Source organism: Anguilla rostrata, chromosome 18 (assembly GCF_018555375.3).
Source record: "Anguilla rostrata isolate EN2019 chromosome 18, ASM1855537v3, whole genome shotgun sequence".
Taxonomy (NCBI): Eukaryota; Metazoa; Chordata; class Actinopteri; order Anguilliformes; family Anguillidae; genus Anguilla; species Anguilla rostrata.
Window position 1 is genome coordinate 884,571 of NC_057950.1, and position 13,356 is coordinate 897,926.

Here is a 13,356-nt window from a genome sequence, read left to right on the forward strand (position 1 = left end):
ATCACCTGATTTATATTTACAGCACACCGGTAAAATCACTGACCTCTCATATCATACAGCACAGCAGGTACACACCTGACTCTTATATCATACATCATGGCCGGTACAAGCCCGACCTCTATATCAACGCACGGCCAGGACAATCATTTGACCTCCTATGTATACAGCACCCAGGACAATCACCTGACTCTTATAACAGCGACCAGGGTCAATACGACCTCTAACATACAGTGACAGTCAATCCCTGACTCTATATCATACAGCACAATCAGGTATGTTGAATACATGAGATAAATACGTGTCACTCATGGATGTTGCTTTAAGGGTTAGGCAGGAATCTATGGTCTGGGGAACAACAGATGCAGTTGACGAGGATTTTCTTCTGCTAAGGCGCTGTGCAACCTACGTTCAGTACTCACCTGTGAAGCTCAGGGTCATACTCACCTGTGAAGCTCAGGGTCATACTTACCTGTGAAGCTCAGGGTCATACTTACCTGTGAAGCTCAGGGTCATACTTACCTGTGAAGCCCAGGGTCATACTTACCTGTGAAGCCCAGGGTCATACTTACCTGTGAAGCTCGGGTCATACTTACCTGTGAAGCTCAGGGTCATACTACCTGTGAAGCCCGGTCATACACGTGAAGCAGGTCATACTTACCTGTGAAGCTCCGGGTCATACTTACCTGTGAAGCTCAGGGTCATACTTACCTGTGAAGCCCAGGGTCATACTTACCTGTGAAGCCCAGGGTCATACTTATCTGTGAAGCTCAGGGTCATACTCACCTGTGAAGCTCAGGGTCATACTCACCTGTGAAGCTCAGGGTCATACTTACCTGTGAAGCTCAGGGTCATACTTACCTGTGAAGCCCAGGGTCATCTCAATCGGCTGGGAAGCTGAGATGTACATCAGTGGCAGCAGTTGAACCCTTTTAGGGGTCGACGAGTTCTTCTTCTGCACCAGGGAATGAACTCAGTGGCATGGGTGTCCCACACTGAACATTACAGTAACCGTGCCTGCTGAGTGCGTATCAGGAGCTGCACTCATAAAGCATGCATGCACTGATCTGGGGTCAGTTTGTCTGTGCTCATAACTGGAGAGGGTTAGGCTGCAACGCAGGGGAAACTGATTCTGGATCAGTCAGAATGTAGAGGGTTAGGCTGCAACGCAGGGGAAACTGATTCTGGATCAGTCAGAATGTAGAGGGTTAGGCTACGACGCTGGGGAAAGGGTTATGAATATGGTGCCAGGTCAGCCTGTCATATGAACTAAGAATTCTAAAGATCCTGACGTTCCAACGCAGAAATGAGATGGCTGGTTAAAAAAGCAAAAAAAATATTCCAAAGTTTAAAGTGTAAACTGTTACGATATGTTCATTATGCCAAGTGCAGAGTACTTCTGCCTGTTACTAACATAACACCATGGAAGACCAGGAAATAGCCTTGTGCAGAGTATTCTGTACATTTTGAATTGGCACACAAATGTTGTCCAGACACACTGCCCTGCTCATGTTAATTGAAGGTCGGATTTGGAGCATTTGCCTCTGTGCTGTGGGGAGTGTGCCTGCTTGCACTGTCGGTGGCATGACTCTGCAGCTATGAGGGGAACAGGGGTGTGTCCAGGATTTCACTGGGGGGGAAGGGGGGGGGTCTCTTTCATGAAGACTGTGAATTGCAGGTCAGCACCAATCCTGTCTCACGACCAACTGTCAGCTCGTGACAAACTGCCGCCATGTTTATTGCTTATGAGAATGGCCTGCTGTCCGATTCCATCTATCCGTCTGCCATCTGGCCTTGAACTTCTCTGTGTGCCTGGCCATGCCTGGATGACAAACCTATATTGTTTGCACCAACTCTTAACTAATTCATCAATAATTAAGAAATAATTAGCGAGTTATTCATGTTAGTCCACACCATACTGGTGGGAGGCACTTCAAATCATGTTATTATTGTAATTCAGTACAGTATTTTAATCCTGGCGGACTCTAGAGAGAGTGAAGCTTAATGTCCTACTTTAGTTCAGACCGCCTCTTCCTTTTTAGGCCACTACCTGATTTACTGGAGCATTTGCTTGCAAAATTGAATTCAACTGAAATTCAACAAACAACGTCAACATGATCATTCAGCCGAGCAAACATCATATGTGTGTTATCTGAAAAGGAGGGTCTAGTGCCAGGCTTCTGTTGAGCAAAAAAAATAAAAAGACATGAAAAGCAATAGAATTACACCGCAAATAAAATAGCTAAGCATAATTCATTAGCTATTATTTGCATTTCTTTTGCAAGTAAATTTTCCAAGACGAAAAAATCTCACTGGAATTATAGCCTATTGTGCATCAGCAGGCGGCTGTTCAGAAGCACCACTTTGTCTAATGGAAGACAGTGGAAAAACAAATACACAAAGTACCCAGGACATTTTCCATTCTGTAGGGTGACAACTATCTTGCAGCTGAAAGCATTGATCCAGATAACCTTTTAATCCTATTGATGGCAGGCTTGAAACTGAGGCAAACTCCACAGCAAATTCTATTTTTAAGCCGCAAGAAGCTGTATGAAAAGGTCACACGTTTGTCAATAGACCGTAGCCCTTTCTGATGCAAGACCGCTTTGTCTGTCAGAAGTCCTGCATAGTCTGCATGTCATCGCATTCCTTGAAAAATGTCACTGTGTAAACTGATCTTCTGCTGGCTGCTGTATGAAGTGTCTGAAAGCACTTTGTTTCTGATACTCTTCATGACATCACTCAGATAACAGAACGTTCTTTTCTTTCGGCCTGAAACACCCACAAATATCCAGCAAGATATAATGGGCATGCTGCACGTAGTTCACATTGAAACAAAAGCAACAACGGAATTGCTCTAAATTAGACTCGCAAAATTAGACCCACAGTGATTCATGTTTTTCTTTTATTCAAAACTACAATAGGACCCGGTGTGAAATCACTGATCAGTTATAAAAATAAAGACTAATGTCCACCACCCAAAGAGCAGTAACAGTAATGTTCCAGGCTATTTAAGGCAACACAGTAATCACATGAATCATCAGTATGATATCCTAAGTGAACACAGACATGGTGTGGCAGGATGTGTGTTCTGGCTGGGAGCTCTGTGCTTGTGCTACCCACAGCCCCTACAGGGCACATGCATCATATACTGTAGCTTTCTGAAGCATCAGTGGACACGGACGCTGCAGTTAAAAACTTTCAGTCCACTACAGTGCCAATGTAAGATGGCCTCTGACTGGTTCACTGCCAGGCCTCTGATTGGTTCAGTGCCAGGCCTCTGATTGGGTTCACTGCCAGGCCTCTGAATGGTTCATTGCCAGGCCTCTGATTGGTTCACTTCCAGGCCACAGGCCATGCCAAGAGTGCCTTCACTGCAGAGCAATGGCTGAACCAAACTCTCACTCCAGATGCACCACACACCCCTAGAAATATCCTTAGTAATAATAATAATAATAATAATACATTTATTTAAGAAGCACCTTCCTAAGTCCTACTGCCGAGGCTACCAGCGTGTATTTGGGACGTGCTTCCCCTCAGTGAAGCCCCACCTCTGCCTCTCGCCCCGGAGGGCCACGCCCTCTGCCTTCCCAGCCCACCCTGGCCCACCTCCCTCACCAGCCTTCTGCACACCCTATATGCCCGTCATTTTTATGAAAAGCCCACCTTCAGTGGGATCAATCACACCGTTGAGCAATAGGACCACTTCCTTGTCTTGGAGGTAGAAGCTTTTTTAATGAAAGGTGACATTGCAGCTCTTTTTACCCCCACGCTACATCCTAGTGGTGAAGTGGGGGTTAGGTCTGTGTCCCAATCTGAATTTAAGCTCTAAAAGCATTCTGAGTGGCTCAGTTCATAATACTGAGGCCTATGTAGGTTCCATGGTGACCACTGGTTCACCTCCGTTGATACCTTCATATGCCCCTTCTGTGCAGACACTGGCAGTGTCTGTTTCATGAGCTAAAGCTGAGCTTATTAATGGGCACACTTCACTTTGGCCTGCCTCTAAACCTCTGCATTCTCAACATGCATGGAAGCTGTGATCGCCCCCTTGTGGGTTGTAAGGGTGGTGCATCCATATTTTCCTTGATGATTGGCTCCTGCTGGCACCAATCACTGTGGTAATTGATGCAATTCATCTCGGTGATTCAGGTAATTGTGTGCACCCAGGCTAACCCAGGAGTTGGTTTTTCAGCACACAAGTATAATCATGCAGCACCTACATTGCCAGGCTCTTATCTTAAATGAAAAGAACAACTTATCCCACAGGCTAAGAACTTTCTTAGGTATTCGCCTAGATTCAGGGAATATACCTCTCAGACAAGATGCTTTAACTCTACAGTTAGCTCTTTTCTGCTCCATCAAAGTGGGGCCCTTCATCTATGCCAGAAGACCCAACTGTCCATGTGTGTGCATGTGTCTGTGTCTGTGGTGTGTGTGTGTGTATGTGGGTGCATGTGTGTGTGAGTATGCGTGTGTATGTGTGTGTGTGTGTGTGTGTGAGAGAGAGTGTGTGCTGGAGTGGGATGTTAAAGCAAGCTTAGACAGGGATGTGTGTTCTACTTTTTCCTGCACAGGGGCACCTGGGTTAGCTAATGAAGGTTTTGAGTGGCAGGTGGGCGTGTGCCAATGGGGTTAATCCCCCAAAGGGCGACGGCTCTCAAAGTCTGGCTGATAAACACGGACCTGGGAGGAAGACCCAGGAGGAAGAGCAGAGAACAGCCTGTCCTACAGGCCCTGAAGCCTGGCTCCCGGGGGCACTTTTACCTGCCCCCCCACGGAAGGCTGTGGGGGTCACTTCATGTAGAGACACAATTGGGCGGCCCTTGGGATGCTCCTGCGGTGTGCCACACTCCACAGAGGCAGTGCTGAACGCGCTCATCCGACTAACTAACACCGGAAACACCAACACCAACCCGTCTGCTAACTAACACCGAAAACACCAACACCAACCCATCAGCTAACTAACACCAGAAACACCAAAACTCACCCGTCTGCTAACTAAAACCAGAAACACCAACACTCACCCGTCTGCTAACTAAAACCAGAAACACCAACACCAACCCGTCTGCTAACTAACACCAGAAACACCAACACTCATCCATCTGCTAACTAACACCAGAAACATCAATGATGTTATCAACACAAAACTGCTGCGAATACATTGGAATTTCTTGAAATTACGAAAATATTTCATTACAGAACTATTGTAAGCCCTGTAATGTTCATACCCTGTGGAATACACTGCTGTTTATTATCATTATTATTTTGTTGAACACAGCAAAATAGATGACCGGCCAATGTCATATTCTGTTTCCACTTATGAGTTATATGTTGTAATAAATTGTGAATATAGCATTAATAACTAATTTATAAAGTTGGTGTCTGTCCAGCATTAACAAATGTTAATTTGTTTCCACATTGAGGAATTTCATACAATATTAATATTACAGCATGACACAAATATTCAGCAATGAACTGTGCGTTTACTTTTCCCCACTGCCCTGGCTGTACTGTTGATTTAAGGTTTAGTTATATCAATATATGTACACATATCTGATGCACTTCCTGCATTCATAGATTTCTTTCATTTCATAATCTCACTGGGCAGTTTGTCAAAGGAAATGGAATGTTTTTTGGCAAGAGATGCTGAGATAATTCCCTTCCATCTAAGCTATGTGGGGGAGCAAATGTCAGCCAGTCCAATTATTATTTTAAAAATGAAATAAAATAAAATCCAAAATAACTGCAGCCGCAGGTATTTCCCCTCTCTTACCGTTCTGTAAGAGACTGGGTCTGTGTGTTGCTCTTTGTGCTCAGCTTCACAGTACCCAGTGTGTGCCCCAGGAGGAGAGCGGATCCAGGCTGGTCCGCCACTACAGCGGGGTCTGCACCCTAATGACAGGGCCTACAGCAGCACTGAGTACGGTTCTAAGATACTAGTGTGAGCTAAGATTGAGACTGGGGTTGGTGTAGAAGAGGAGTGTCCAATCTTGGCCAGCGTGGGTGCAGGTTTCTGTTTTAGCCCAGCTCTAATACACCTGATTCAGTTTATCAAGGTCGTGATCGAAAAACTACGAGTAGCTAATTAGTAGAATCAGGTGTCGAAGTGCTGGGCTAAAACAGAAACCTGCACCCGCGCCAGCCCTTCTGGGATAATCCTGGTCCAGAACTACGCTACCAGTGTCATCTCTAGCATAATGCTGCCCTCCACAGTGCAGAGTGTGTAACAGCTTCTCCTTTAGAATTTACACAAATAAATCCCTCAATGTTGAAATTCCCATTTCATCATCATTTAATAGGCAATGTTACTTCAGCTGTAGCCTTCAGCATTGCAGATGACATGCAGGCCTATGTGTCTCCACACTCTGTATTTTAAATGACTCCTAAATATCACTTTTGGTAACAGCAGATCCTGAGAAAATATTTGACACTGCCAAGAATCTGCGAGAAGAGATGTATGTTACATGTTCTACATCTGTTGCTTGCCCAGACCACTACAGGTCCTGAAGAAGCTACAGGCTTTTTAGCTTGCAGCTGTAATACATGAACACTGCGATATTACAGACATGAGAACTGACTGGAGACAGTGGCAGTCTGGTGCCAGCTCGTTTCCTTTACCCACTTCCTGCTGCATAGAGCGATAATGCATACAAACACACCAAACACTTCCTTACACATGCTGTCTAAATACACATTAACTTCACACTCTGCATTGACAATAAGTCATCAAATCATTTGTGCAACATTAGACCAGAAACAAAGGAGCACAAAACAGCTTTTAACTGTGGATCTCATCTCACATTGTCCCTACTTTAACTGGCTACAGCACACATGCAAGCTGGATTCAGAATGAAAAACTAATACATTTTAGGTGGACATTCATGTAATTTCAGCAAATGGAGTAAGAAATCTAAATCGGTGCCAAAATGTTACAAAATCATGGTAAATAGGCAGTGTGAGATCTTTATAAGGGAACCCAGGTGAATATCAGGTTTATGCAGCAGAATCGGTAAATATGCAGCATGGAATTATGTTAAAGTACTTAATTATTCATATTGGTGAATGGTGTGTATGTGTGTGTGTGTGTGTGCCCTGCGATGGACTGTATTGCGTGTTCATTCTATGAATATTAAGTACAAGTCATTTGAGCCTGCTGTCGAAATGATTATGTATATTAGGAGGAGACGCTTCAATAGTCTTCCCTTATAAGCTTTAGTCAATGGAGATCTTAAGACCTAAACCTGCAACCATTCTAACAACACTGAACACCGGGTGCAAGCATGTAATAGCAGCCTTTGGTCACTAGATGAACCCATTGTTTCTCTTTTCTCATATGCTGTACTACGACATGGCTATATATTTATTATTCATACCAGTTGTAATTATAAATACCAACATTTACAGAATTTCTTTAATGTAATAGACCTTTCTTCAGAGCTAAATATAGGACTATACTAAAACAAAAATAGACTATCAACAACTACAGCCACAATAATATAATGCAATTAGGAAAGTTGTTTTTGGTGTTAGCAACAGGAACAAAACAGTCAAGAGTTACCTAGCGATACTGTCCTAAGCACAAGCTTGCAAAAACACAGCTGGGTGGAGAGTAGCCTAGATCCTCTAAGGCAAGTTAGGAGAGCCTTCGGAACAATCAATAACTAAAATATTATCCAAGAAAATGTTCAGTTGTGTCATTTATGGACATAATGCTAGTTGATTTAGGCTTACAAACAATGCAAGCAGATCACAACTAATGCATGTTCCGAAACCCTCTTTACAAGAGGTAAATATTAATATGACCAAAAACCAGAGTTCCTGGATGTCTCAGATCCAGCAACGGGTTTCAGTTACAAACCACAGCGGGGTTGTATATCATTCCCGCCCTACAACTGCAGGTCTGTCACATAATGCGATAAGTAAAAACTGCGCTGCTAGTGGGACAGTAGTGCCCTCGTGTTTCCATAAATGAATCTGGAGGCGCATTTATCGTCCTGTGGAGGGCAGGAGACAGGCTCCTGCCGGTGGATCTGACTCCCCCTGTCTCTTTCGTTCGTTTGTCTATGGGAGTGCATCAAGGCTGGGGACTCCGATTAATCCAAACTCCCATTCCCTCTCTCTCCGCTGGGCTCGCCTGATGTACAGCTACCCGAGGGGCAAATCCTTACGCCGGTAACGCACCTCCACCTGGCTCAAAGTGGACTCGAAGCTCACTATGCTGTAGTGGAATATATTGGCGTTCTGACGGTCGCTGTGAAAATGCCGTCGGAGGAGTAGAAGGCTGAATATTCACCGCCGTTCTCATTGCCCCCACTCTACCGCTGCCAAGCTTGTTGCTTTGCGAAGAGGCCTAAAAAACACAAAATGTCGACCAGAACGCCATTGCCCACTGTGAACGAGCGCGATACCGAGAACGTAAGTATTGCAATATCGTTATTTTTTAATCGGAGGCAAAACACTTCACAATTTTCTGTGCTGTAAATGTGTCGCCTCGGGTGATGGAAGGGTAGATGTCTACGTTGCAAAATAACGCGGCGAATGGGCATACTTTCAGAATTAGCCTGCAAGCTAGCAGACAGGAAAGATTCGCGGGTATGGATGTGAACGATATCAATGCAGCTTGCCAGTTCATTATTATTGATTTCGCTAGGATGGTTATTTTTTAAAATATGGGAAATGCAATCATAACTTCGATGCCAACGAGCTGGCTAAGTTAGATAAGTGCTGGAATCAGGTAGACTACAATTTGCACCGATTGTGCGTTCGCGTTCTTTGAGCTACAGCGCTCCTCTGTGTAGCTAGCATTTGGCAATGCTTTTTTGCGGATCAATCTAACAAAGTGCACGGCCACCTTTATTTCACATCTGTGATATAACTGCTTTTGAATTAATCATCATTGTACGTCCGTCAGTGTCCTACTTTTTGCGAGGCGAAGCACTGGTTTCTAATTACGTCTGGAATGGTAGCTTTTTGGTGATAGTAGCAGGCTAATATGTACTTTACGACTTAACGTTCCATATTGTCTGTATGGCAAAAATATATGTTTTTTAACCCTTGAATCAATTTGTCATTTTCAATTTCAACAGTCGCAGACGGAAAGCACTGACTTTTACTGGACGTTACGGGTAGTTTGTGAAGGAATCCGGCCTGCCAATCGTCGGCATTGTCCTTGATTTTCCAGTTGACATATCTGAAATGAAGCATTTCGGCCCGCAGTTTGAATGCGAATTAGCTGGCTATATGGATTGTCATGGAATGGAGATTACTTGCCGTACACAATTGCTACGCAATTAATTACATTTGCGTGCATTTTTAAACCGGTTGCTGCGAAATCGCGTTTAATCCCCTTGACCGGAGACTTAACGGATACTCAGGTGTAGGGAAAACAGGCTTCGCAGCACTGTTCATTCATTTTGTGAATATTGGGTAATGCATATTACGAATAAGCTCGTGTCTGTGAATTTTCATGAGCAACTGTGTTAAGCGTTTCAATGCGTATTTTGAAAATATGACGTGATGGTACGGATACTTAGCTAGATGCTGATGAAAGCGTCCATTTAAGATGACAAAGCTTTTCCTGCGTGTGGGGTCGTGAACAAGGGTAGGCTACTGCGAGCTCTACTAGGACAAAAGGGCTTGTTGCTACGGTTTAAAAAAGAGTCATTCATATTTTACACATGTGTTGATATTGGGGGATAATTAACCATTATTATTATTTTTCTGTTTTTGATGCCTACTCTCAAATGTGTCCATTGATAACCCAGCATTCCAAAGCAAAGATCTCGTAGGGATTGGGAAATGAAACCTGAAATACTATCTTCCTTCTTTTCGGCTGTCACTTGCTCCAACAGTTCTCCCCTCGGGGTTACGTGCCTTCTATTGTCGTGATGCGGTTCTCATGTGATCGCTGTCACGACAGTCCAGCTGCGCATCCGAACAGCTTGCGGAGTGAAATGTTTCTTTGTGCATGTCAGCTAGCGGAAGACGCAGTAAAAGGCGGTGTTGCGATGCGCACGGTGTTGTTTGTTTGTGTACGTATGCGCTTGTGCCAGACCAGCGGGCTAGCTACCTCTGACAGCTCTAGCATTTCAACACAGCCTTTTATCCCCCCCCCCCTCCCCCACCTACGCGAGGCAGCTTGTTCCCGGCATCAAGGGATTAGTTCCCCTGACGCCGAATTGAAATTTGCTCTCCGTGCCTATGAAGTTTTGGGCTTCTGAGGTCCCATTCGGGAGCTCAAAGGACAGAGCAAACGCAGAAGCCCCTCTCAGCTTCCCCTGTCGCTGTAGCAGGTGTATTAATGTGCTGAAATTCACGATATTCTGCTTTTTTCGGCCGGATTGGTTTCAGATGAAAGTGCTTCCCGTGGGACTCCCGGATGGCTGGGCCATCTGTAACGCTCACTTTTATTTGCTGTGTGGTTGGCAGTTTCCCTGACACTGAGACACTCGCATATCTTCAGTCTTACCTGCCATTCATTCATATTGGTATTTACAAAATGAAAAACATGGTTATGTGAGTGACAGTGATACAGACAGCATTAATAGAGCAAGGACCGCAGACATGCCACATCATTAAACTACTAATGTAGGTTCATTATGCTGACCCAGAGGCAATGTGTGTGCCTTTGATGAAGCACTAATGTGGGTTATGTGTGCCAGTTTAGAAGCATGATACCACTTATTACATATGCTGATATTGGTAGTCTACCAATACTGTAACATGAACTACATGCACACTTAAATTCCTTATTGATAGTTACGCCATGTTATGAATTGTATCCGGTGCATCATAGCCTATATTTAACTGTCATCTGGAACTTCAAATGCCATTTCTGTTGATCATATGCATTTGAAAAAATACAATTGTAATAAAGGTCTTAGTGCCGGGCAGTGATTCCCAAATTCCGTTCACCTGTGACTGTGTAAGGGAAACAGCGTGCCTCAAGCAGGAGCAGACCGAACACAAACTCATCTCTGCCCAGGCTGCGTACGGCCCGGTTCCTCCTCCAGTGAATGCACGTGAAGGATAACTGAGACTGAGGATGTGCTAGTCAGCTGGATGAGTCTGACATATGTGGGTCCTGCTCGTCTTCTTGGGGGGGGGGGGGGGCATACACAGTCACTGTTTCAGGTTACCATATGACTACTCACCGATACTTCCTTCACCGTGGTCTGCTTGTCTGTGTCAGCGCAGAGAAGTGCGTTGGCTTGCAGGACCAGAGACGGGTAAAATACTGTTTCTATTTCGTAAATGGAGAAAATGAAGTGAAACATCATCACAGAACATTTCATTTCCTGAATGGGCTGAAATTAAATTGACCCCAACTCTTGCCTTCTTTGCTGCCTTCAAATCAGCAGGATTGACCTGGAAAGCCTCTCTCACACCACAGAAAAACAGAAAATCATCAAAAATGGTGTCGATGCTCTGTCCTTTGCTCTGTGAGGCAAAAGCCGAATAATGCTGTTGCTCTGATGGGAGAATTTGTGTATGGTATTTTGTTTAAATAATGAGAGTTGGAATTACAGCTGGGAGTGACAAGACAGCATATTCAATGTCCAAATTTTGAGAGAGAAATAAAAACGAGAACGAATCCGGAGTGTGTAGGGTGCACTATGCAAATTACAAAAGTGGTGTATTTTTTAAAATCAAAGCTGACACAGTGGTAATGAGACTTAATTTGTTTTGTTTCTAAATTCAAGCTAATCTAGGTAATATGGTGGGCTGGTCTGTCAATACAGTGTATGGGAGATTAGCATATTGCTTATTTGACATTACACCTTGACATTAAAACCCAATGTAGAATTACATTGCTGCAGTTGCAAATAATGAGTAAACAGTCAATAATGAGTAAACAATAATAAGCCAGTTTTAACAGGAGAAGAAAGACAGCGGTGTGCCCCCAGCCAATGGGAGCGTGGCCCTTTGACAGGGAAGGCCTCAGCCAATGGGAGCGTGGCCCTTTGACAGGGAAGGCCTCAGCCAATGGGAGCGTGGCCCTTTGACAGGGAAGGCCTCAGCCAATGGGAGCGTGGCCTTTGACAGCGAAGGCCTCAGCCAATGGGAGCATGGCCCTTTGACAGGGAAGGCCTCAGCCAATGGGAGCGTGGCCCTTTGACAGGGAAGGCCTCAGCCAATGGGAGCGTGGCCCTTTGACAGGGAAGGCCACAGGGAGCTCAGAGGTTTGGGTTTGAGGCTTTGACTGTTAAAATTCCAGGCGAAGCACGTTAGCGTTTGAGGAAGGAGAGGCTGTGAGAAGGAGGGAGAGTTCACCTTTCTGCCAGGTTGTGTCCTCGGGCTCTGCTTTCCTTCCTGCACTTATGCAGGAATGTGGGCTCGTCAGGAGATGCTCGCTGTGCATCGAGCACCAGGAACCTGCCCCCGGTGTGTGTTTGTGTGTGTGTGTGTGTGTGCTTGTGTGTGTGTGTCAGTGTGTGCATGTGTGTGTGATGTGTGTCAGTGTGTGCATGTCAGTGTGTGTGTGTCAGTGTGTTTTTAACAGGCTCTTGGCACGCCCATGCAGTGCTGTACAGCCCTGAGAAACAGAGAGAGAGACACTATGAATTTCACAAACGGTTTTACGGCATTTTCTGTTGCATGTTTCTCTCTTTTTTCCTGAGGAGTGAAGAGTAATCTTCATTTGAACATTTACATGTTCAAAACATTCTTTCGAATGTTTCTCTCTGAAAAAAGCAAGCTCTATGCCGCCATAAAGTTGTGATTCCTTAATGGATCAGTGCACTTGGAATGGTGCAGGAACATAACTGGGGAAACAATCAATACTGGATCATATTGTACACCGCACACAAATAGAGTTTACTGGTAGAGCAGCAATGCTGAGAAATTGAGAAACTTCCCTCAATTCAAAGAAAGTTTTTTTAAGAATTTGGGGTCAAGGCACAAACTATGCACTTGGGTTCTGTGGGAGGTGGGAGATCCTCACTATGGGAAGTTAAGGGTGAGGGTTAGGTAACAGTTTCCAAGTAATATTTGCCTTTTTTGTATGAAACAAAAATTGACAAAAAAAATGAAATAATTGAGAATGAGATACTGTTTTACGATTTTAAAAAATCATCATTTTGTATGGTATACCCTGGTAAATGGACTGCATTAATATAGCATATTTTCCAGCAACTACTGTACAAAGCGTGTTACAGTGAATGCCTCAGATTCACCCCTTCACACACACACTCTCTCACCCATTCACACACACACACACACACACACCATTGCCGATCAAGGCAGCCATGCTAGCTGCCAACCAGCTCATCGGGAGCAATTAGGGGTTCAGCACACCCAGAAGGCCGGGGATCGAACCAACAACTCTCTGGTTGCCAGAGGACTGCCTCCATGGTG

The 13,356-nt window shown here is 44.6% G+C and overlaps 1 protein-coding gene across 2 annotated transcripts in view; it reads left to right on the plus strand.

Moving 5' to 3' along the window:
* The first annotated feature begins 7,903 nt into the window (after window positions 1-7,903).
* The window catches only part of mark1 (MAP/microtubule affinity-regulating kinase 1), a 79,779-nt gene continuing 74,326 nt past the window's right edge, over window positions 7,904-13,356 (plus strand). Inside the window, exon 1 of one of the 2 annotated variants that reach the window (XM_064316638.1) lies at window positions 7,904-8,415. In XM_064316638.1, the coding sequence (XP_064172708.1) occupies window positions 8,365-8,415 (51 nt within the window). In that variant the 5' untranslated portion in view covers window positions 7,904-8,364. The remainder of the gene's footprint in view (window positions 8,416-13,356) is intronic. The other variant, XM_064316637.1, reaches the window with a different exon arrangement.